This window comes from Balaenoptera ricei, chromosome 8 (assembly GCF_028023285.1).
Source record: "Balaenoptera ricei isolate mBalRic1 chromosome 8, mBalRic1.hap2, whole genome shotgun sequence".
NCBI lineage: Eukaryota > Metazoa > Chordata > Mammalia > Artiodactyla > Balaenopteridae > Balaenoptera > Balaenoptera ricei.
The window spans coordinates 58,459,362-58,482,181 of record NC_082646.1 but is presented as its reverse complement, the minus strand read 5'-3'; the positions used below and the strand labels follow the sequence as shown (position 1 = coordinate 58,482,181).

The 22,820-nt window shown below is 37.8% G+C and overlaps 1 protein-coding gene across 2 annotated transcripts in view; it reads left to right on the top strand.

Moving 5' to 3' along the window:
* Positions 1-22,820, top strand: part of ACER3 (alkaline ceramidase 3) — a 197,902-nt gene that overhangs the window by 124,890 nt on the left and 50,192 nt on the right. For both annotated transcript variants that reach the window (XM_059930750.1, XM_059930752.1), the window contains one exon: positions 14,636-14,671. In XM_059930750.1, coding sequence (XP_059786733.1) covers positions 14,636-14,671 — 36 coding nt within the window. The remainder of the gene's footprint in view (positions 1-14,635; positions 14,672-22,820) is intronic.

Sequence of the window (22,820 nt, the reverse complement as noted above, 5' to 3'; positions counted from 1 at the left end):
CAGTAGAAAATACAAAGATGACTAAGAAGTAGTCACTGTGCTTGAGGACCGCATTCTAGTGGGGAACTTAAACATGTAAACAAAGAATTGGATCGAAAGATGATAATTGCAGTCATACAGGTAAAAACCAGTTATATGATGATGAGATAAATGAGGATTAATGAATTGCTTGAGTGGGTCAAAGAAAGCTGCAGAGAGGTGTACTTGAGCTGGGTTTTAATTGATTAGGAGTTCACCAGGCCCCTGGGTAAGAGTGTTATGGAGCACTTCTAAATAGACCATTATGTTGTCCACAGGCCTAGAATCTTGGAACACATAGTGAACTATCGTTTTTAAGTGCTTAGTATGTGCCAGATACTCTACTGAGTACTTTACATTTATTTTCTCATTGAATCATCACTGCCAGTGGAATTGGGAGAGATTTAATATGATTGGATCAAAGTTAAGTGGTGAGTGAACAGGTGTAGTGAATCAGACAAATATCAGATTATGAAGACTCTTATATACCATGTTTAAATTTGGATTTTTATCCTCAAGGTAGCGTGGAGCCATTATTGGTTTAAAGTAGAGGAAAAACATCAATAGATACATGTTTTAGAAAGATTTAATTATGGATGATGGATTAGAGGAGTATGAGCCTAGACCTAGGGATTTTTGCATTTGCTTAGGCAAGATATGAGACTCAGACTGAAGTAAAATAACTTTCATAAATAATCCATGGTACTTGTAACCCACTAAGTAGAAAGGGGTAGAAATGGAGTAAAAAGAAGGAATTGTCTACAATGATTCCTCAGTTTATGGCCTGGTCCTCAGAGTACGTAGTAAGTCCTTAACCAAGACAGGCAACTTGGAACATGAGCAGATTTTGCAGGAAAGATAATGAGTATGTTTGTGTCACGGGGTAGGGGTAGATAAGTTCACTTTGGAATGTGCTGAGATTGAGGTGCCTGACATTAATGATATCTGAGGCTTAACAAGTAGGTTGGGCTAAAGATGTGGATTTGTTAGTTGTCAGGTTATAGGTAGTACTAGAAATGTGGGAATAGATGAACTGGCACAGAGATAGCATAGACCATTATGATAACCAAAGATACAACCCTTGGGGGGGACCTTCAAGATGGCGGAGGAGTAAGATGTGGAGATCACATTCCTCCCCACAAATACATCAAAAATACATCGACATGTAGAACAACTCCTACAGAACACCTACTGAATGCTGGCAGAAGACCTCAGACTTCCCAAAAGCCAAGAAAATTCCCACATACCTGGGTAGGGCAAAAGAAAAAACAGAGACAAAAGAATAGGGACAGGACCTGCACCTCTGGGAGGAAGCTGTGAAGGAGGAAAAGTTTCCACTCACTAGGAAGCCCCTTCACCGGCAGAGACATGGGTTGGCATGGGGGAAGCTTCGGAGCCATGAAGGAGAGCACAGCAACAGGGGTGCAGAGGGCAAAGTGGAGAGATTCCCGCACAGAGAATTGGTGCCAACCAGCACTCACCGGCCTGAGAGGCTTGTCTGCTCACCCGCCGGGGCGCGTTGGGGCTGGGAGCTGATGCTTGGGTTTCAGAGGTCAGATCCCAGGGAGTGGACTGGGGTTGGCTGCGTGAACACAGCCTGAAGGGGGCTAGTGCACCACAGCTAGCTAGGAGAGAGTCCGGAGAAAAGTCTGGACATGCCTAAGAGGCAAGAAACCATTGTTTCGTGCTGCACCAGGGGAGGGGATTCCTTCCCTGTCTGCACACAGAAGGCAGAGCGCTGGCTAAATGCGGTCCAGAGACAGTGCGAGCCACGGCTATTAGCTTGGACACCAGAGACGGGCATGAAACGCACAGGTCACTATCCACACGTGGCCCCCCCCCAACCCCCCCCGGCCCAGGAGCCACTGCCAGGGTCCCGACACACAGCGCACCTCAGGCTGTTGCAATGTCATGCTGGCCTCTGCTGCCGCAGGCTCACCCCGCATTCCAATGATAACTACCATACCCCTCCCTCCCCGTGGCATGAGTGAGCAGGAGCACCCTAATCAGCTGCTGCTTTCATCCTCTCATGTCTGGGTAGGAACAGATGCCTGAGGGTGACCTATGTGCAGAGGCGGGGCCAAAACCAAAGCTGAACCCCAGGAGCTGTGCAAACAAAGAAGAGAAAGGGAAATTTCTCCATGCAGCCTCAGGAGCAGCGGATTAAATCCCCACAATCAACTTGATGTACCCTGCATCTGTGGAATACCTAAATAGACAACGAATTGTCCCAAAATTGAAGCGATGGACTTTGGGAGCAACTGTAGACTTGGGGTTTGCTGTCTGCAACTGACTTGTTTCTGATTTTTATGTTTATCTTAGTATAGTTTTTAGCACTTGTTATCATTGGTGGATTTGTTTATTGGTTTCGTTGCTCTCTTCTTTTTTTATTATTATTTTTTATTTTTTTATTTTAATAATCTATTTTTTTAAATTTTTTTATTATTATTTTTTCTTTCTTTTTTTCTCCCTTTTATTCTGAGCTGTGTTGCTGACAGGGTCTTGGTGCTCCGGCCTGGTGTCAGGCCTGAGCCTCTGAGGTGAGAGAGCCGAGTTCAGGACATTGGACCACCAGAGACCTCGAGCCACACGTAGTATCAATTGGCGAGAACTCTCCCAGAGATCTCTGTCTCAACGCTAAGACCCAGCTCCATCCAACGGCCAGCAAGCTCCAGTGCTGGACGCCCCATGCCAAACAACTAGCAAGACAGGCACACAGCCCACCCATTAGAGAGGCTGCCTAAAATCATACTAAGTTCACAGACACCCCAAAACACACCACCGGACGCATCTCTGCCCACCAGAAAGACAAGATCCAGCCCCACCCACCAGAACACAGGCACCAGTCCCCTCCACCACGAAGCCTACACAAGCCACTGAACCAACCTCACCCACTGGGGGCAGACATCAAAAACAACAGAAACTACGAACCTGCAGCCTGTGAAAAGGAGACCCCAAACACAGTATGTTAAGCAAAATGAGAAGACAGAGAAATACGCAGCAGAGAAAGGAGCAAGGTGAAAACCCACCAAACCAAAAAAATGAAGAGGAAATAGGCAGTCTACCTGAAAAAGAATTCAGAGTAATGATAGTAAAGATGATCCAAAATCTTGGAAATGGAATGGAGAAAATACAAGATATGTTTAACAATGACCTAGAAGAACTAAAGAGCAAACAAACTGATGAACAACACAATAAATGAAATTAAAAATTCTCTAGAAGGAATCAGTAGCAGACTAACTGAGGCAAAAGAATGTATAAGTGATCTGGAAGATAAAATAATGGAAATAACTACCACAGAGCAGAATAAAGGAAAAAGAATGAAAAGAATTGAGAGTCACAGAGACCTCTGGGACAACATTAAATGCTCCAACATTCGAATTATAGGGGTCCCAGAAGAAGAAGAGAAGAAGAAAGGGACTGAGAAAATATTTGAAGAGATGATAGTTGGAAACTTCCCTAATATGGGGAAGGAAATAGTCAAGTCCAGGAAGCACAGAGAGTCCTATACAGGATAAATCCAAGGAGAAACACGCCAAGACACATATTAATCAAGATATCAAAAATTAAATACAAAGAAGAAATATTAAAAGCAGCAAGGGAAAAGCAACAAATAACATACAAGGGAATCCCCATAAGGTTAACAGCTGATCTTTCAGCAGAAAATCTGCAAGCCAGAAGGGAGTGGCATGATATATTTAAAGTGATGGAAGGGAAAAACCTACAACCAAGATTACTTTACCCAGCAAGGATCTCATTCAGATTCAACACAGAAATTAAAACCTTTACAGACAAGCAAAAGTTAAGAGAATTCAGCACCACCAAACCAGCGTTAGAACAAATGCTAAAGGAACTTCTCTAGGCAGGAAACACAAGAGAAGGAAAAGACCTACAATAGCAAACCCAAAACAATTAAGAAAATGGTAATAGGAACATACATATCAATAACTACCTTAAATGTAAATGGATTAAATGCTCCCACCAAAAGACATAGAATGGCTGAATGGATACAAAAACAAGACCCATATATATGCTGTCTACAAGAGACCCTCTTCAGACCTAGGGTCACATACAGACTGAAAGTGAGGGGATGGAAAAAGATATTCCATGCAAATGGAAATCAAAAGAAAGCTGGAGTAGCAATTCTCATATCAGACAAAATAGACTTTAAAACAAAGACTATTACAAGAGACAAAAGGACACTGCATAATGATCGAGGGATCGATCCAAGAAGATATAACAATTGTAAATATTTATGCACCCAACATAGGAGCACCTCAATACATAAGGAAAGTGCTAACAGCCATAAAAGGGGAAATTGACAGTAACACATAGTAGGGGACTTTAACATCCCACTTTCACCAATGGACAGATCATCCAGACAGAAGATTAATAAGGAAACACAAGCTTTAAAAATGATACATTAAACAAGATGGACTTCATTGATACTTATAGGACATTCCATCCAAAAACAACAGAATACACTTTCTTCTCAAGTGCTCACGGAACATTCTCCAGGATAGATCATATCTTGGGTCACAAATCAAGCCTTGGTAAATTTAAGAAAATTGAAATCATATCACGTATCTTTTCCGACCACAATGCTGTGAGACTAGATATCAATTACAGGAAAAAAACTGTAAAAAATACAAACACATGGAGGCTAAACAATACACTACTAAATAACCAAGAGATCACTGAAGAAATCAAAGAGGAAAACAAAAAATACCTAGAAACAAATGACAATGAAAACGCAATGACCCAAAACCTATGGGATGCAGCAAAAGCAGTTCTGAGAGGGAGGTTTATAGCAATACAATTCTACCTCAAGAAACAAGAGAAGTCTCAAATAAACAACCTACCCTTACACCTAAAGCAATTAGAGGAACAAGAACAAAAAAACTCCAAAGTTAGCAGAAGGAAAGAAATTATAAAGATGAGATCAGAAATAAATGAAAAAGAAATGAAGAACACAATAGCAAATAAATAGCAATAAAACTATAAAAGCTGGTTCTTTGAGAAGCTAAACAAAATTGATAAACCATTAGTCAGACTCATCAAGAGAAAAAGGGAGAAGACTCAAATCAACAGAATTAGAAGAAAAAGGAGAAGTAACAACTGACACTGCAGAAGTACAAAGGATCATGAGAGATTACTACAAGCAACTATATGCCAATAAAATGGACAACCTGGAAGAAATGGACAAATTCTTAGAAAAGCACAACCTTCTGAGATTGAACCAGGGCAAAATAGAAAATATAAACAGACCAATCGCAAGCAATGAAATTGAAACTGTGATTAAAAATCTTCCAACAAACAAAAGCCCAGGACCAGATGGCTTCACAGGTGAATTCTATCAAACATTTAGAGAAGAGCTAACACCTATCCTTCTCAAACTCTTCCAAAATATTGCAGAGGGAGGAACACTCCCAAACTCATTCTACGAGGCCACCATCACCCTGATACCAAAACCAAAGATGTCACAAAGAAAGAAAACTACAGGCCAATATCACTGATGAACATAGATGCAAAAATCCTCAACAAAATACTCGCAAACAGAATTCAACAGCACATTAAAAGGATCATACACCATGATCAAGTGGGGTTTATCCCAGGAATGCAAGGATTCTTCAATATACGCAAATCAATCAATGTGATACACCATATTAACAAATTGAAGGAGAAAAACCATATGATCATCTCAATAGATGCAGAGAAAGCTTTCGACAAAATTCAACACCCATTTATGATAAAAGCCCTGCAGAAAGTAGGCATAGAGGGAACTTTCCTCAAATAATAAAGGCCATATATGACAAACCCACAGCCAACATTGTCCTCAATGGTGAAAAGCTGAAACCATTTCCACTAAGATCAGGAACAAGACAAGGTTGCCCACTCTCACCACTATTATTCAACATAGTTTTGGAAGTGTTAGCCACAGCAATCAGAGAAGAAAAAGAAATAAAAGGAATCCAAATCGGAAAAGAAGAAGTAAAGCTGTCACTATTTGCAGATGACATGATACTATACATAGAGAATCCTAAAGAAGCTACCAGAAAACTACTAGAGCTAATCAATGAATTTGGTAAAGTAGCAGGATACAAAATTAATGCACAGAAATCTCTTGCATTTCTATACACTAATGACGAAAAATCTGAAAGTGAAATTAAGAAAACACTCCCGTTTACCATTGCAACAAAAAGAATAAAATATCTAGGAATAAACCTACCTAAGGAGACAAAAGACCTGTATGCAGAAAATTATAGGACACTGATGAAAGAAATTAAAGATGATACAAATAGATGGAAAGATATACCATGTTCCTGGATTGGAAGAATCAACATTGTGAAAATGACTCTACTACCTAAAGCAATCTACAGATTCAATGCAATCCCTATCAAACTACCACTGGCATTTTTCACAGAACTAGAACAAAAAATTTCACAATTTGTATGGAAACACAAAAGACCCCGAATAGCCAAAGCAATCTTGAGAACGAAAAATGGAGCTGGGGGAATCAGGCTCCCTGACTTCAGACTATATTACAAAGCTTCAGTAATCAAGACAGTTTGGTACTGGCACAAAAACAGAAATATAGATCAATGGAACAGGATAGAAAGCCCAGAGATAAACCCACACACATATGGTCACCTTATCTTTGATAAAGGAGGCAAGCATATACAGTGGAGAAAAGACAGCCTCTTCAATAAGTGGTGCTGGGAAAATTGGACAGATACATGTAAAAGTATGAAATTAGAACACTCCCTGACACCATGCACAAAAATAAACTCAAAATGGATTAAAGACCTAAGTGTAAGACCAGACACTATCAAACTCTTAGAGGAAAACATAGGCAGAACACTCTATGACATACATCACAGCAAGATTCTTTCTGACCCAGCTCCCAGAGAAATGGAAATAAGAACACAAATAAACAAATGGGACCTAATGAAACTTAAAAGCTTTTGCACAGCAAAGGAAACCATAAACAAGACCAAAAGACAACCATCAGAATGGGAGAAAATATTTGCAAATGAAGCAACTGACAAAGGATTAATCTCCAAAATTTACAAGCAGCTCATGCAGCTCAATAACAAAAAAATGAACAACCCAATCCAAAAATGGGCAGAAGACCTAAATAGACATTTCTCCAAAGAAGATATACAGATGGCCTACAGACACATGAAAGAATGCTCAACATCATTAATCATTAGAGAAATGCAAATCAAAACTACAATGAGATATCATCTCACACCGGTCAGAATGGCCATCATCAAAAAATCTAGAAACAATAAATGCTGGAGAGGGTGTGGAGGAAAGGGAACTCTCTTGCACTGTTGGTGGGAATGTAAATTGATACAGCCACTATGGAGAACAGTATGGAGGTTCCTTAAAAAACTACAAATAGAACTACCATACGATCCAGCAATCCCACTACTGGGCATATACCCTGAGAAAACCATAGGTCAAAAAGAGTCATGTACCAAAATGTTCATTGCAGCTCTATTTACAATAGCCAGGACATGGAAGCAACCTAAATGTCCATCGACAGATGAATGGATAAAGAAGATGTGGCACATATATACAATGGAATATTACTCAGCCATAAAAAGAAATGAAATGGAGGTATTTGTAATGAGGTGGATGGAGTTAGAATCTGTCATACAGAGTGAAGTAAGTCAGAAAGAGAAAAACAAATACAGTATGCTAACACATATATACGGAATCTAAGGAAAAAAAAAAGCCATGAAGAACCTAGTGGCAAGACGGGAATAAAGACACAGACCTACTAGAGAATGGACTTGAGGATATGGGGAGGGGGTGGGGTGAGATGTGACAGGGTGAGAGAGTGTCATGGACATATATACACTACCAAATGTAAAATAGATAGCTAGTGGGAAGCAGCCGCATAGCACAGGGAGATCAGCTCGGTGCTTTGTGACCACCTAGAGGGGTGGGATGGGGAGGGTGGGAGGGAGGGAGATGCAAGAGGGAAGAGATATGGGAACATATTGTATATGTATAACTGATTAACTTTGTTATAAAGCAGAAGCTAACACACCATTGTAAGGCAATTATACTTCAATAAAGATGTTAAAAAAAAAAATCTTCCAGCAAACAAAAGCCCAGGACCAGATGGCTTCACAGACGAGTTCTATCAAACATTTAGAGAAGAGCTGACACCTATCCTTCTCAAACTCTTCCAAAATATAGCAGAGGGAGAAATACTCCAAAACTCAGTCTACGAGGCCACCATCACCCTGATACCAAAACCAGACAAAGATGTCACAAGGAAAGAAAACTACAGGCCAATATCACTGATGAACATAGATGCAAAAATCCTCAACAAAATACTAGCAAACAGAATCCAACAGCACATTAAAAGGATCATACACCATGATCAAGTGGGGTTTATCCCAGGAATGCAAGGATTCTTAAATATATGCAAATCAATCAATTTGATACACCATATTAACAAATTGAAGAATAAAAACCATATGAACATCTGAATAGATGCAGAAAAAGCTTTCAACAAAATTCAACACCAATTTATGATAAAAACTCTCCAGAAAGTAGGCATAGAGGGAACTTACCTCCGCATAATAAAGGCCATATATGACAGACCCACAGCCAACATCATTCTCAGTGGTGAAAACTGAAACCATTTCCTCTAAGATCAGGAACAAGACAAGGTTGCCCACTCTCACGACTGTTATTCAACATACTTTTGAAAGTGTTAGCCACAGCAATCAGAGAAGAAAAAGAAATAAAAGGAATCCAAATCGGAAAAGAAGAAGTAAAGCTGTCACTGTTTGCAGATGACATGATACTATACATAGAGAATCCTAAAGATGCTACCAGAAAACTACTAGAGCTTATCAATGAATTTGCTAAAGTAGCAGGATACAAAATTAATGCTCAGGAATCTCTTGCATTCATATTCACTAATGATGAAAAATCTGAAAGAGAAATTAAGGAAACACTCCCATTTACCACTGCAAGAAAAAGAATAAAATACCTAGGAATAAACCTACCTAAGGAGACCAAAGACCTGTATGCAGAAAACTATAAGACACTGATGAAAGAAATTAAAGATCATACAAACTGATGGAGAGGTATACCATGTTCTTGGATTGGAAGAATCAACATTGTGAAAATGACTGTACTACCCAAAACAATCTACAGATTCAATGCAATTCCTATCAAACTACCAATGGCATTTTTCACAGAACTAGAACAAAAATTTTCACAATTTGTATGGAAACACAAAAGACCCCAAATAGCCAAAGCAGTCATAAGAAAGAAAAAGGGAGCTGGAGGAATCAGGCTCCCTGGCTTCAGACTATACTACAAAGTTACAGTAATCAAGACAGTATGGTACTGGCACAAAACCAGAAATATAGATCAGTGGAACAGGATAGAAAGCCCAGAGATAAGCCCACGCACATATGGTCACCTTATCTTTGATAAAGGAGGCAAGAATATACAATGGAGGGAAAAAAAGCCTCTTCAATAAGTGGTGCTGGGAAAACTGGACAGCTACATGTAGAAGAATGAAATTAGAACACTCCCTAACACCATACACAAAAATAAACTCAAAATGGATTAAAGATCTAAATGTAAGGCCAGACACTATAAAACTCTTAGAGGAAAACCTAGGCAGAACACTCTTTGACATAAATCACAGCAAGATCCTTTTTGACCCACCTCCTAGAGAAATGGAAATAAAAACAAAAATAAACAAATGGGACCTAATGAAACTTATAAGCTTTTGCACGGCAAAGGAAACCATAAACAAGGCAAAAAGACAACCCTCAGAATGGAAGAAAATATTTGCAAACGAAGCAACTGTCAAAGGATTAATCTCCAAAGTATACAGGCAGCTCATGCAGCTCAATATCAAAAAAACAAACCACCCAATCCAAAAATGGGCAGAAGATCTAAATAGACATTTCTCCGAAGAAGATAAACAGATTGAAAGGATGCTCAACGTCACTAATCATTAGAGAAATGCAAATCAAAACCACAATTAGGTATCACCTCAGATGGGTCAGAATGGCCATCATCAAGAAATCTACAAACAATAAATGCTGGAGAGGGTGTGGAGAAAAGGGAACCCTCTTGCACTGTTGATGGGAATGTAAATTGATACAGCCACTATGGAGAACAGTATGGAGGTTCCTTAAAAAACTAAAAATAGAACTATCATATGCCCCAGCAATCCCACTCACTACTGGGCATATACCCTGAGAAAACCATAATTCAAAAAGAGTCATGTACCACAGTGTTCGCTGCAGCACTATTTACAGTAGCCAGGACATGAAAGCAACCTAAGTGTCCATCGACAGATGAATGGATAGAGAAGATGTGGCACATATATACAATGAAATATTACTCAGCTATAAAAAGAAACGAAATTGAGTTATTTTGTAGTGAGGTGGATGGACCTAGAGTCTGTCATACAGAGCAAAGTGAGTCAGAAAGACAAAAACAAATACCGTATGCTAATACATATGTATGGAATCTAAAAAAAAAAAAATTGTTCTGATGAAGCTAGGGGCAGGACAGAAATAAAGACGCAGTCGTAGAGAATGGACTTGAGGACATGGGGAGGGGGAAGGGTAAGCTGGGACGAAGTGAGAGAGTAGCATTGACATATATACACTACCAGATGTAAAATAGATAACTAATGGGAAGCAGCTGCATAACACTGGGAGATCAGCTCAGTGATTTGTGACCATCTAGAGGGGTGGGATAGGTAGGGTGGGAGGGAGATGCAAGAGGGAGGGGCTATGGGGATATATGTATACATACAGCTGATTCACTTTGTTATACAGCAGAAAATAACACAACGTAGTAAAGCAATTATACTCCAATAAAGATGTTAAAAAACATAACAAAACAACCCTTTGGAACACTGGGCTTTTTTTTTTCTCAGTAAAAACAAGAGAATATACATTTATGATATTATACCCTAAAAGTTACAATTGATTTGTCTGTGTGACATTTAAAACCTATCAATATGCAAATTCTTTTTAAGGGGGAGGGATAGATTGGGAGTTTGGGATTGACATGTACACACTGCTGTATTTAAGGTGGGTAACCAACAAGGACCTACTTATAAAAAAATAAAATTTAAAAAGAGATAAGATGAGAATATCTCATTTTGTAATGTCTAAGGAATTCAATAAGAATCAACATTTTAAATAAAAATTTAAATATATACATTTAAGGTGTACCACATGATGATTTGATATACATATACATAGTGAAAATATTACTACAGTCAAGCTAATTAACATATCACATAGTTACTGTTTTCTGTGTGTGTGATGAAAGCACCTGAAATCTACTTTTTCAGTAAATTTCCAGTATTCAGTCCAGTATTATTAACTATAGTCACCGTGCTGTACATTGTAACATTGACCACTTGAGGGTCAAGTGAAAGAGGTAGAGCCAACAAAGGAGGTAATCAGAGGTGTAGGAAAACCAGGAGAGCTTGATGTCACAGAGTACAAAGAGGTTCCTAGAAAGGGTACCACTTGCCTCTGAGAGGCTGAATAAAATGAAATTGAGGTTTGACCCATAAAAAAGACCAAGTAACCTTAATGAGGGTACTGTCCGCAGCAGATTGATGAAGGCAGAAGCTAGATTTCAGTGAGCTGAGAAGGTGAAAAAGAGATTGAAAGAGCAAAGATATTGTATTTCCTTATGTTTCTACATTGCCCTGCGTAGTCCTTTGCATAAACTACATACTTGTGAATCAGGAAAGTGTCCTAGAATTTCAGAGGTGAAAGGAAGTCTTGTTACTATATAGAAGAAGAGACTAATGTCCAGAGAGTTATAGTGACTTGCCTGGCCAACCAAATTTATATGGAGAATTGGTGGTAGAGTCAAGACAACTTACCTTTGTAACTTAAGAGCTGATGTGGTTGAAAACTTAGGCTTGGGAGTCAGTCATATCTGAGTTTTGACCAACACTGTTACTTAATAACTGTGGGACTTTGGGTAAGTTACTAAAGAGAGAGGTAACTCTCTGCTTTAGTTTTCCTCATCTGTAAAATTAAAATAATAATAGCATACATTTCACATTAGTTGTAAGAATTAATACCCGGCACATAGTAAGGACTCCATAATTCTTTTGCCTTAAAAAATGCTTTTAAGGGCCTCCCTGGTGGTGCAGTGGTTAAGAATCTGCCTGCCAATGCAGGGGACACGGGTTCAAGCCCTGGTCTGGGAAGATCCCACGTGCCGGAGAGCAACTAGGCCCGTGAGCCACAACTACTGAGCCTCCGCGTCTGGAGCCTGTGCTCCGCAACAAGAGAGGCCACGATAGTGGGAGGCCCACGCACCGCAATGAAGAGTGGCCCCCGCTTGCCGCAACTAGAGAAAGCCCTCGCACAGAAACGAAGACCCAACACAGCCATAAATAAATAAATAAATAAATAAATTAATTTTTTTTTAAAAAACCAATAACGAATAATAAAACCATGCAAAAAAAAAAGAATTTATAAAAAAAAAATGCTTTTAAGAGGCATGCCCTTCTGCATTTCTTTTATCAGTAACAATGAGATTCTGAAATTATGTAAAGGAAAATTTGTATTTTAAAATAAATTTCAGAGATTAAAAGCATTCTGCCTTACTGAAATGTTTCCTACACATCTTACTTTTTTTTTTTCATTTTTTAAAAAAATTTTTGGCTGTATTGGGTCTTCGTTGCTATGCACGGGCTTTCTCTATTTGTGGTTAGTTGGGGCTACTCTTCGTTGCGGTGCGCAGGCTTCTCGTTGTCGTGGCTTCTCTTGTTGCAGAGCACGGGCTCTAGGCACGAGGGCTTCAGTAGTTGTGGCTCGCAGGCTCTAGAGCACAGGCTCAGTAGTTGTGGCACACGGGCTTAGTTGCTCCATGGCATGTGGGATCTTCTCAGACCAGGGCTCGAACCCGTGTCCCCTGCATTGGCAGGTGGGTTCTTAACCACTGCACCACTAGGGAAGCCCCTACACATCTTACTATTAAAACTCTATGGGTGCTTCAAGGAAATAATCTGCTCTTTCTGTGGTGAGGGAACTTCCTCCAGGAATAAGAAGTTCTATAGACAAATTATAAAATTACATAAAATTTATGAGATCAGCACTACATTAAATGAGGCTGTAGAGATATATAAGAACCATCCTTTCTGTCAAAAAGATGATTGCCTTGTAGGGGAGAGAAACAAACTAATAAATGCCGTAAAGTTTATATATGGACAGTCAGGTGAAAAGGAGAATGAGTGATGCATTTTGCTAAGCAGAGAAGGAGTCAGAAAAGATTTCAAGAAAGAGGTATAGTTTGAGCTAAATCTGGAAAGATGAGTGTTTACCAGCAGGGGGCGATTTCTGAACAAAGTAAAGCACAGCATGTTTAAAGATACAGAAGCATGAAACTAGCATATTTGTTGGAGCCTAGGATGAGAAAGAGACAAGAGGAGAGGAATAAGACCAAGCAGAAAGGCTGGAGCAAGATTATGGAAGACTTTGAAATTTGGACTTTGTCTTGCAAGTGATGGGAGTCATTTTCAGGGTTATGATTTAAATTTTGACTCCTCTCTACCATGTCATTTTAAAGGTGTACTGTTTTTCTTTTTTTTAATTAATTAATATATTTTTGGCAGCATTGGGTCTTCGCTGCTGTGCGCGGACCCCTCACTGCGGCGCCCCTCCCGCTGCGGAGCACAGGCTCCAGGCACAGGGGTCCCAGCAGCTGTGGCTCATGGGCTCTAGAGCAGGCTCAGCAGCTGTGGCACTCTGGCCCAGCTGCTCCGCGGCATGTGAGATCCTCCCGGACCCCAGCTCGAACCCATGTCCCCTGCATTGGCAGGCGGACTCCCAACCACTGCGCCACCAGGGAAGTCTGTAAAGGTGTACTCTTATAGGGCAATAAATGCATGCAATAAGTAGGCATTGAACTTAATCACCCACATGACACTGGAGCCTAAAACTAAGGTTTGTGTAACTTTTGTGTATCTAGGTGAATGAGTTAGAGGTTTTCAGAAGCAGAAAAAAGGACAAGAAATTTGTTTTAAATGTTTTCACCTATTAGCACATATTATGCGCTAGACACTTGCACATATTTTGGCTTATTATTGCTCACCACTATTATTCCCATTATCCAGATAAGGAAAAGTGAGTCTTTTGGTTAAGTGACTTGCTCAGGCATGTAGCAATTAAGTGGCAGTTTGAAATTTAGCTCCTGTCTCTAAGTCCAGCGTTCTTGCTGCTGTAGAATAAATCTGCTGCAGGAATTGTCAGCATAACTTCTTCAGCCCTCATGAGTTATCCACGCATCTCTGCCTCTCCTTGATGCTGATGCAGAGGCCAAGAGGCCAGAGTAATCCACAACAGCTTTGAAACATTTAGTTTACCATGATGAAACCAGCACTGGGGCACCCCCACCTGTAGGTAACAGCCCTTTTGTGGCATGCCACCTAATCTGGTTGGTTTTACCTGGCTGGAGTCAGATCTAAGAAGCAAGACTAAGGAAGCAGGAGACGTTTGAGATTTGCAGAGTAGCAGGAATAGGTTTTCTTTCCCCTTTGTAATGCACTTCATTTACATGTATTTCTTTTAATATTTTTCAGGTTTACCTTAAGGTAAAGGAGCCTATATTCCATCAGGTAATTTTTAAAAATTATTACACATTTTATTATTTAACCTGCCTTGTGTTTTCCTTTTCTAGTAAATTATATGCATATACAACTTCTGTAAGTGAAATGGTAGATGTTTTAGGAAAGAACAGTGTTTAAAACAGAGATTGCAGACAAGTTCCTACAGAAGCAGATGTAAGCAAAATAGGAATATACCAAGAACAGTCAATGCCCAGGCCCCACGGGCTATTGGTAGATAGTCACGCAGGTGCAGCATTGCTCTTATAAGCAGAAAACAAAAACAGGAAGCATTATACACATGCACATGTAAACAGTCTTTTTTATGACATTATTTTCTAGAAAAGATAAGGGGAAAATACTCAAGGAATGTTCAGTCTAACATATCTTAAGTAGTTTTTTGAGGTGGGAGGTTATTTATACTGAGGGAAACAAACATAGGAAACTTTGGTATAAGAAATAATAACTTAAGTGCATCCTAGAATGAAACCAGAGTAAAATGAAGTATCAGACCCTAAATAAAGAGAGCTCTTATTTATTGAGTGCTATGATGTGCCTGGTCACTATGCTTATTACTACATAGACTCTAATCTCCCCAGCAGTCCTACAAATTATGAATTACTGTCTACATTTTAAGGGAAATGAGCTCAGAGATATTAGGTAATTTGTGCCAGAGTTACACAGTTATTAAGGGACAGAGCCAGGGCTGTAACTAGATTTGTTTGACCCCTGTCATCATTCTTTTAATAAAGCAGGGTAGATAGATAGATAGATAGATATGATAGATAGGTAGATAGATAAAGGATAAATAACTAAGCACGCAAACAAGCACACATTTCAGGAGGATTAGAGGCCTTGTACTTTTAGAATATTTTGTGCTTATATAAAAAAGTAAATGTTCCTATAATCTTTTAAACTTAAACTAGACAAACCACCTGAAATCTGTTTCTTGAAGAAATAAATTCCAAATCCACGTTATTGTGCCTTGCTTTTTTCCACAGGCCAGCTGAAAGTAGATGTACTAACGTAGATATTATGGGGGGTGGGGCATTCTCACTTTCCTGTTTATTATAGCTTGAAGTGATGTCATTATATATTTACCCCTTTATTAGAAATACTTGTTGACACAGTGTAGAAAATGAAGTTTATGTGAAGAATACTTCAGTTTTTATAAGCTTCTTATTTGCCTTTATAAGAAAGAAAAATCATAACCACAAAAGAACAAAATTTGGAAATTTGGAGTTAAGTTTTCTAAGTTTATTACCATTCAGTTTTCTGTTTTGTGTTTTTGACTTATTTGACACTGTGTTTATGTAATAAAAGGAACAAACTATTCATATAACTTTTCATGCTGCAATTTCCATGTGTTTTTCCAGTAATAAATATTTTCTGCTCTGTGTATAGGGAAGATATAGGGAAGATATCTGTGTATGCTGATAGGAAGGTAGGCAGGATGAAAACTTATAGCTATGGCTTATATCCTAGGCTTAGAGATTAAAAATCAGGATAGGGAAGTGAAGAAGTAAAGGAATACTAGGGTGAAGTGGATAAGCAATCTGAAGGTAAGACATTCATTCATTCATTCATCATGTGTTTACTGTGTACTTTCTCATTACCAAATTTTGAGCTGGAATTTGGAAGTAAAGAGGCAGTAGATCACAGACTTTTAAGATCTAAAGTGAGGCAGACCTGGATTCAAACTAGTCTCTCCGCTTATTCACAGTAATACTCTCTATAAGTTACTTAACTTCTTTGAGCTTTGGTTTCCTCGTTATTCAGCAAACACTTTTTAAGTGCCTTCAGTATGCCCGGTGCTGTACTAGGCACAGGTGATATACTAGTCAGTGAAATAATGAGGTCTCTTGCTCTTATAGAGCTCATAGACCACATCTCTAAAGTTGGTATAATAATCTCCTAAAGTTGTCTGAGTATTAAATGAAATAATGCATTTAAACCTTAGCACATAGTAAAACACTCAGTAAATGTTAACTAATATTAATATACTAAAGCACATAAGACATTGCTGCTGGTCTCAAAGAACTCACTATCTGGTCAGGAAGATTGACTTGTAAAAACGTATTTGTAGTATATACGTTTTGTAATAAACATGTAAAAGAAGTACTAATGTAGGCAAGGGCACAGTCTGTCCGTTTAGATGACTCAAAATAGGATTACAAAATACACCTAGTGCATGTAGCTAAATTATTACTTACTCTAGTACTGAAGAACAAGTTAAGGAAAATAGCCTACTAGTTTGATACAATAGTATTCCTCGCTGCTTTGTAAAGTTTTATTTAAAGAGAACTTTGCCTCAAATGTCTAATCTAGAGTATCCTATGCTGGTCTGTTAAGTAATTAGAATTGATACTTTCTATTGATATTTATACTTAAGGCTTAAAAAAAAAATCTATCCCTAATTATTTTCTGGGTATCATTCTTAAGAAAAGAGAACTTCTTTTTCTGAGAATCTTCTAATTGTCAAAGTTTGGAGTATTACTCTCAGTTCTTTCAGGTAACTTGATATTTTTATGTGTAGAAACTTAGAAAAATTGTTTTAGAATTTGTAAGTAGAAAATTGTTTTGGAATTTGTGACAGGATTTATAATATTTTTCAAGATCTTAAAAATAATGGAAAAGGAAGGAAAAGCAATGTGGTCTAATCTAAAGGAGCTCTGATTAAGACTGGAATCTTGATTTCTTACCACTTTGATTTCTTGAAGTTCAGAATCTCGATTTCTTGCCATTTTGTTATCCACCGAAAAATTTCTTGCTGTACCTATTCTTCAGTATCTTCATCTGTAAAATGTTCAAAACAAGGAAAGGTACTATTTCACAAGGATTATATAAAAATAATTAATATAAGGTAATGCAAAGCACAAGGCAATAAACATACTAATACTGTGTGATACTAAAAGTACTTAGTAAGATGTGCATAAATTTCTGCCTATGATGATCATGGAAAGCTTCTAAAAGGAGATATTTGAGTTGAGCTAGAGAGATAAGTAGTGATAGTACAATTAAAAATATCTGTCACAACAAGGATGATTGTCTTGCTAACCAGATTAGCTTCCCTGAGGGAGAATATACTGATAACAGTTCTACTTTACTGTATTAAATCCAAGGTGATCCAAACATCTCCAAAAGAGAGCCAAATGCCATTTATTCATTTTGATGGCCTTGCAAAGGATAATACTCAGATCACATAGCTGTCATGTTCAATAGAAACACCAACATATCTTAAGCAAGAAAACAAAAGAAAAGCATACATGAGAATAGACTAAAAGAACATTTAAGAAGTTACTGAACCCTCTTAAAGTAGCTAATTGACAAATCAGTAGTTGAATATCTCAGATGAGATCTCATCTAATGTCTCAAAGTGTACTGTTGCTTAAAATCTTCTTGCCAAAGTAGATGTCTCCGAGAGATTGTTTCTAGATGTGACATACCAGTATTTTATTACTACCCCTTCTAATTTGACCTTCAAGGTTTGCAAGAAAGAACACTATGTAAACAATTTGAAAAACAGGAACTTAAGTAGATTTTTTAAAATTCTATTATGTTTCATTTGTGCCATTTTATTACAAATTAGGGTAGAAGGAAACTACTGTATAAGCACACTTGGAAAAGAAGATGATTTTTTTAGTGTCTACTATGTGCTAAATATTGTATATTCTTTCATATAGTTTATATAGATTGACTCACTCATTATCTTACTAAAATATCAACAAACCTGTTTAGGAATTATCTTCATTTTATAGGTAAGATAACTGAGAGTCAGAAGGGTTAAGTAATCTGCCCAGTGTTTCTCAACTAGTTAGTGGCAGAACTGGAAATTGAAACCAGATCTTTTTTTTTTTCCCTCAGAGCCCATATTGCTTTTATGATATTATATGTCCTTATAGCAGATTACTTTGGAATCTAATTTATTGTCAGATGTTTTTCAAAAGAATGAAAAATACTATTTATATTTTTGTGCAATAATGAACTTGGAAAAATGTGAAGACTGAATATGTAAAACTTAGGTATAGCTGTGGTTTACTTTAAGTAAACCTCAATTCAGTTATCAATTCAAAAACTGCCCAAAGTCAAATATAAGTGAAGTACTTTGGGAATCAAAAGAGATTAAGTAATTTTTATAGAAGGATTTCAGGCAGGCTTCACATAGGAAATGACATTTGAGCAGGATTTATTTGACCATGGAACCCTTTTTTATTGAATATCTCTTAATATCTCTCAGCACGGTGGTATTCTGGGGGACTGTTTGGGAAATCCTGTGCTAAATACGAGACCCTGCAGAACATGAGAAGAGAAAGAAGGCTGGAACCAAATTGTGAATCACTGGCTGTCATGCTAGAGTTTGAAACTTATGATTTTGCCATTGACAGAGGCATAAGATTATAATATCTGTTTCAGATAATTCTGGCAGTTGTATGTAGGATGGATTAGAAGGCTGTATAGTTTGGGCAGAATTAAAATTTTAAACCGGTTCTGAATATACCTACAAAAACTATGTTTTTACCAATAGACCACATTGCCTTATGAGACTTATGAAATTGTTTTATAATTAAAAAGTAATATCTACATTTAGCTTATTACTATTTAAACTATCATCTAAGTATGTAGGAAGCACCAACCTTTTATCCTTATCATATGAGAATAATGTATATATTAACTCCCAAAATAAAATGCCTCTTACATCCCTATTTTGACTATGATTATAGAAATATGAAACCACAGTCACCTAGTTCAGTCCCTTCATTTTACAAATGGGAGTCCAAGGCTAAGATAAATGAAGTGACTTATACAAGGTCATATACTGAGGCAGTAATCGGGTGGTAGAAAAATCTAGAATCCAACTGCAGCCCTTGGCTTTTTCTGGTAGAGGTTCTCTTTACTATGTTTGGGCAATTGAATGAGTCCATTACAAACTCCAAATGCCTAAATCCCATTACCTATTACCACCATAGGTTCCCACTCACTGGGGCTTTATCCACAAATCCCTACCTGATCTCCCACCCTAATAAACTGTTCGTGACCACAGGTGAGCTGAGTGCCTTTCTCCTAGAGTGAAAGACTTGAGCTCCCTCTGGGCATTCAATGTGAAGCTAATAATTATTCTAGCGGGTTAGTATGGAATTCTTTCTTTATCTTTTAAATATCTTTTATTTTTAAACAATATGAAACTTACAGAAAGACTGCAAGAACGATAAAAAGAACTTTTCCACCTGAACCACTTGAAAGTATACTGTCAACCTGTTGGAGCATGATGACTTATGATAGTGTCTATTAGACTTCTCCATTGTAAAGTTATTCTCTGTCCCTTCATAATTAATAAGAACTTTGTAGTAAAGTACTCTGAGACTTACAAAAATACTCTTAATTATTAAGCTTTGAATTTATTTATTTTTATTTCTATGGACTCTCTCTTGTATTCCTATTTTATTCAATGAGTTATGATTTGTTACTATCATGGTTTATTTTGGTGTAAAAATTGTCTCAGATTTGGCAAGTGGAGCACTTTCAGGCCGGTGTCTGTGTCCTTTTGACCTGTTCCCATCATTCTTTGAATATCTCTTACTTTTTGGCACAAGAAGATGTTCTTGGCTCATCTTGTTCTCTCCCTGCTCCAGGCCTGATCTCCATGGAGGCTTGGTTTCTTTGAGTGGAGAATGGAATTTAGAAACCAGATCCAAGTACTAGATATGTGATTACATGTGTCTCTCCTTTATTAGACTGAGCTCTTTGAGGTCAGGAATAGGGTGTCTTTTCATCTTTGAATGATGAATGAATGCCTCATCCAATGGCTGTCATTCAGTCGGTGTTCAATAAGTATTGGGTTGACCAAAAAGTTTGTTTAGGTTTGTCCGTAAAATCGTACGAACAAACCCGAACGAACATTTTGGCCAGACCAATACTTGGTAGAAAATAAACTGGTCAGTTATTTGGAACTCCTCTCTATGTTTTGACTTAATCCACGGAATAGACCATAAGGAATGAGTCTATTCCTTAGTGGAGAATGTTAGCTCTGAAGAAATATTTTAAGTCAGTCTCCCTCATTATCAAAATAATTATTGTATATCTACAGTTTCCAAGGTCCCACACTACAGCCCCATCCCACTTAATTTGCCCTCTTTTACCTCTCTGTTTCATCTATCTTCAAATCTTTCCACACAGGCATCTTAATGCCAAGTCACAGAACAAAAAATTGTTTTTCTACTTTGCTCAAGATACTTTTCATTTTACTGATAAACAAAAACACAACATGCTTTTTTCCTAGGCTGTAGGCTCCTTAAGGATAAATACCAGGTCTCAGTTTACACACAGCATATTTCTATGATGCTTCAGCAGGGAGAAAACACTAATAATATTTTTATAGTCTTTGGAGTTCGAAGATCGAAAAAATTATTAAATATGGAAAGATATGAAAATTCCTTGTAAAAATATTTTTAGACAAAAATTGCAGGGAGTGGAAAAGTATGTATTCTGTTATCTTTTTATTTTAAAAATGACTTATCTTAAAATATGCATAGAAAAAAGATTATGTGGACACCTCTAACATCATCCCAGGCTGGATATTAGTTAACCCTTTACTCAGACCAGGAAAGCCTGGGAAATCAAGATTTTATAGCTGGACATATTGCCAGCCTAATAAAATCAGTCTTCTATAAAGACAGAGGCAAGAATAGATACTGAGTAGGCCACTAGCAGGGTCTGCTTCAGATTCCTAGGGGAGAATCAGAATGTATAGGGTAGAGGTGCTTGTGAAGAGAAGAAAATTCATTTGAAAAACCCCCGTTGCACTTCCAGTGCATACGTTCTTATCCAGCATTTGTTATGTTTAACATACTCCCTGAACAATCCATTTCTTTTGACTTCTCTATGCTGATGAGTCATAAATCTGTTAATTCAGCTCAGTTTTTTCTTCTAAGGTTTAGACCCAGATACCCAACTCCTGCTAGAGATCTCCACTTGGATATCTAACTGGCACCTCAAACTCGAAACATATCCAGAAATGAAGTCAACATTTTTATCCCCTGTCTTTCTTTTCAGATTATTCTTTAACACAATAAACAATTTCACTATGCACCCAACTGCCTAAGTCATAAACCAGGCCATCATTGATTTTTCCCAACTTATACTAACTCCCATATCAAATTAATTATCAGTCTAAGCCCTAAATATTTCCCTAATCTATCCATTTTTCTCCTTTCCCAGTAACACTACCCTAGTTCAGGCCCCATGTCTCACCTAGGTCACTGCAATACTTTGTCAGTGGTCTGTTTTCCATCAGTCTTACCTCCTCCTAATTCATTCTCCTCCTAACATGACAGGGACATCTTTCTAATACATGAGTGATCATTTTGAGCTACTGCTGAAACTTTCATTGACTTTGCATTGTTCTTAAGATAAAGTCCAACTCCTTAACATGACTTGAAAAGCCAGGCTTGACCTCTGCTTACATTTCTGACTTCATTTTTCCCACTCTTCTCTCCAACAATATATTCTAGACAGCATTACTTTTTTCTAGTCCCCAGAATGTAAGCTATGACCATTACTGTCTTCCACCTTCTCTTAATAATGTTTGTTATTATTAATAATGCTTGTCCTACTAATACTTCAGTTATAAAATTAAACATTAAATCCTTCAAAAAGTCCTTTTTTTCTTCCAGTTTTGTTGAGACATAATTGACATACAGCACTGTATAAGTTTAAGGTGTACATAATGATTTGACTTACATACAACATGAAATGATTATCACAGTAAATTTAGTAAGCATCCATCATCTCATATAGATACAACATTAAAGAAATAAAAAAAATTTTTTTTTCCTTGTGACAAGAACTCTTAGGATTTACTCTCTTAACAACTTTCATATATAACGTATAGCAGTGTTAATTATATTTCTCATGTTGTACATTACATCCCTAGTCCATGGAAGTCTTTCTGATCTGCATAAGTTTGGATTAGGTGGCCTTCCTATGTGCTTAGAAAATACTCTGTTCAATCCCTGTCATAGAGTTAAAATACTACATTTTAACTGCCTGGTTACTTATACCTCTCTTTACTAGATTGTAATTGCAGTGAGGGCAGGGGTCGTGCCTTTCTTGTTCACGATTATAGCAGCATGGCTGCAATTATTGATTGAGGTGGGCAATCAGT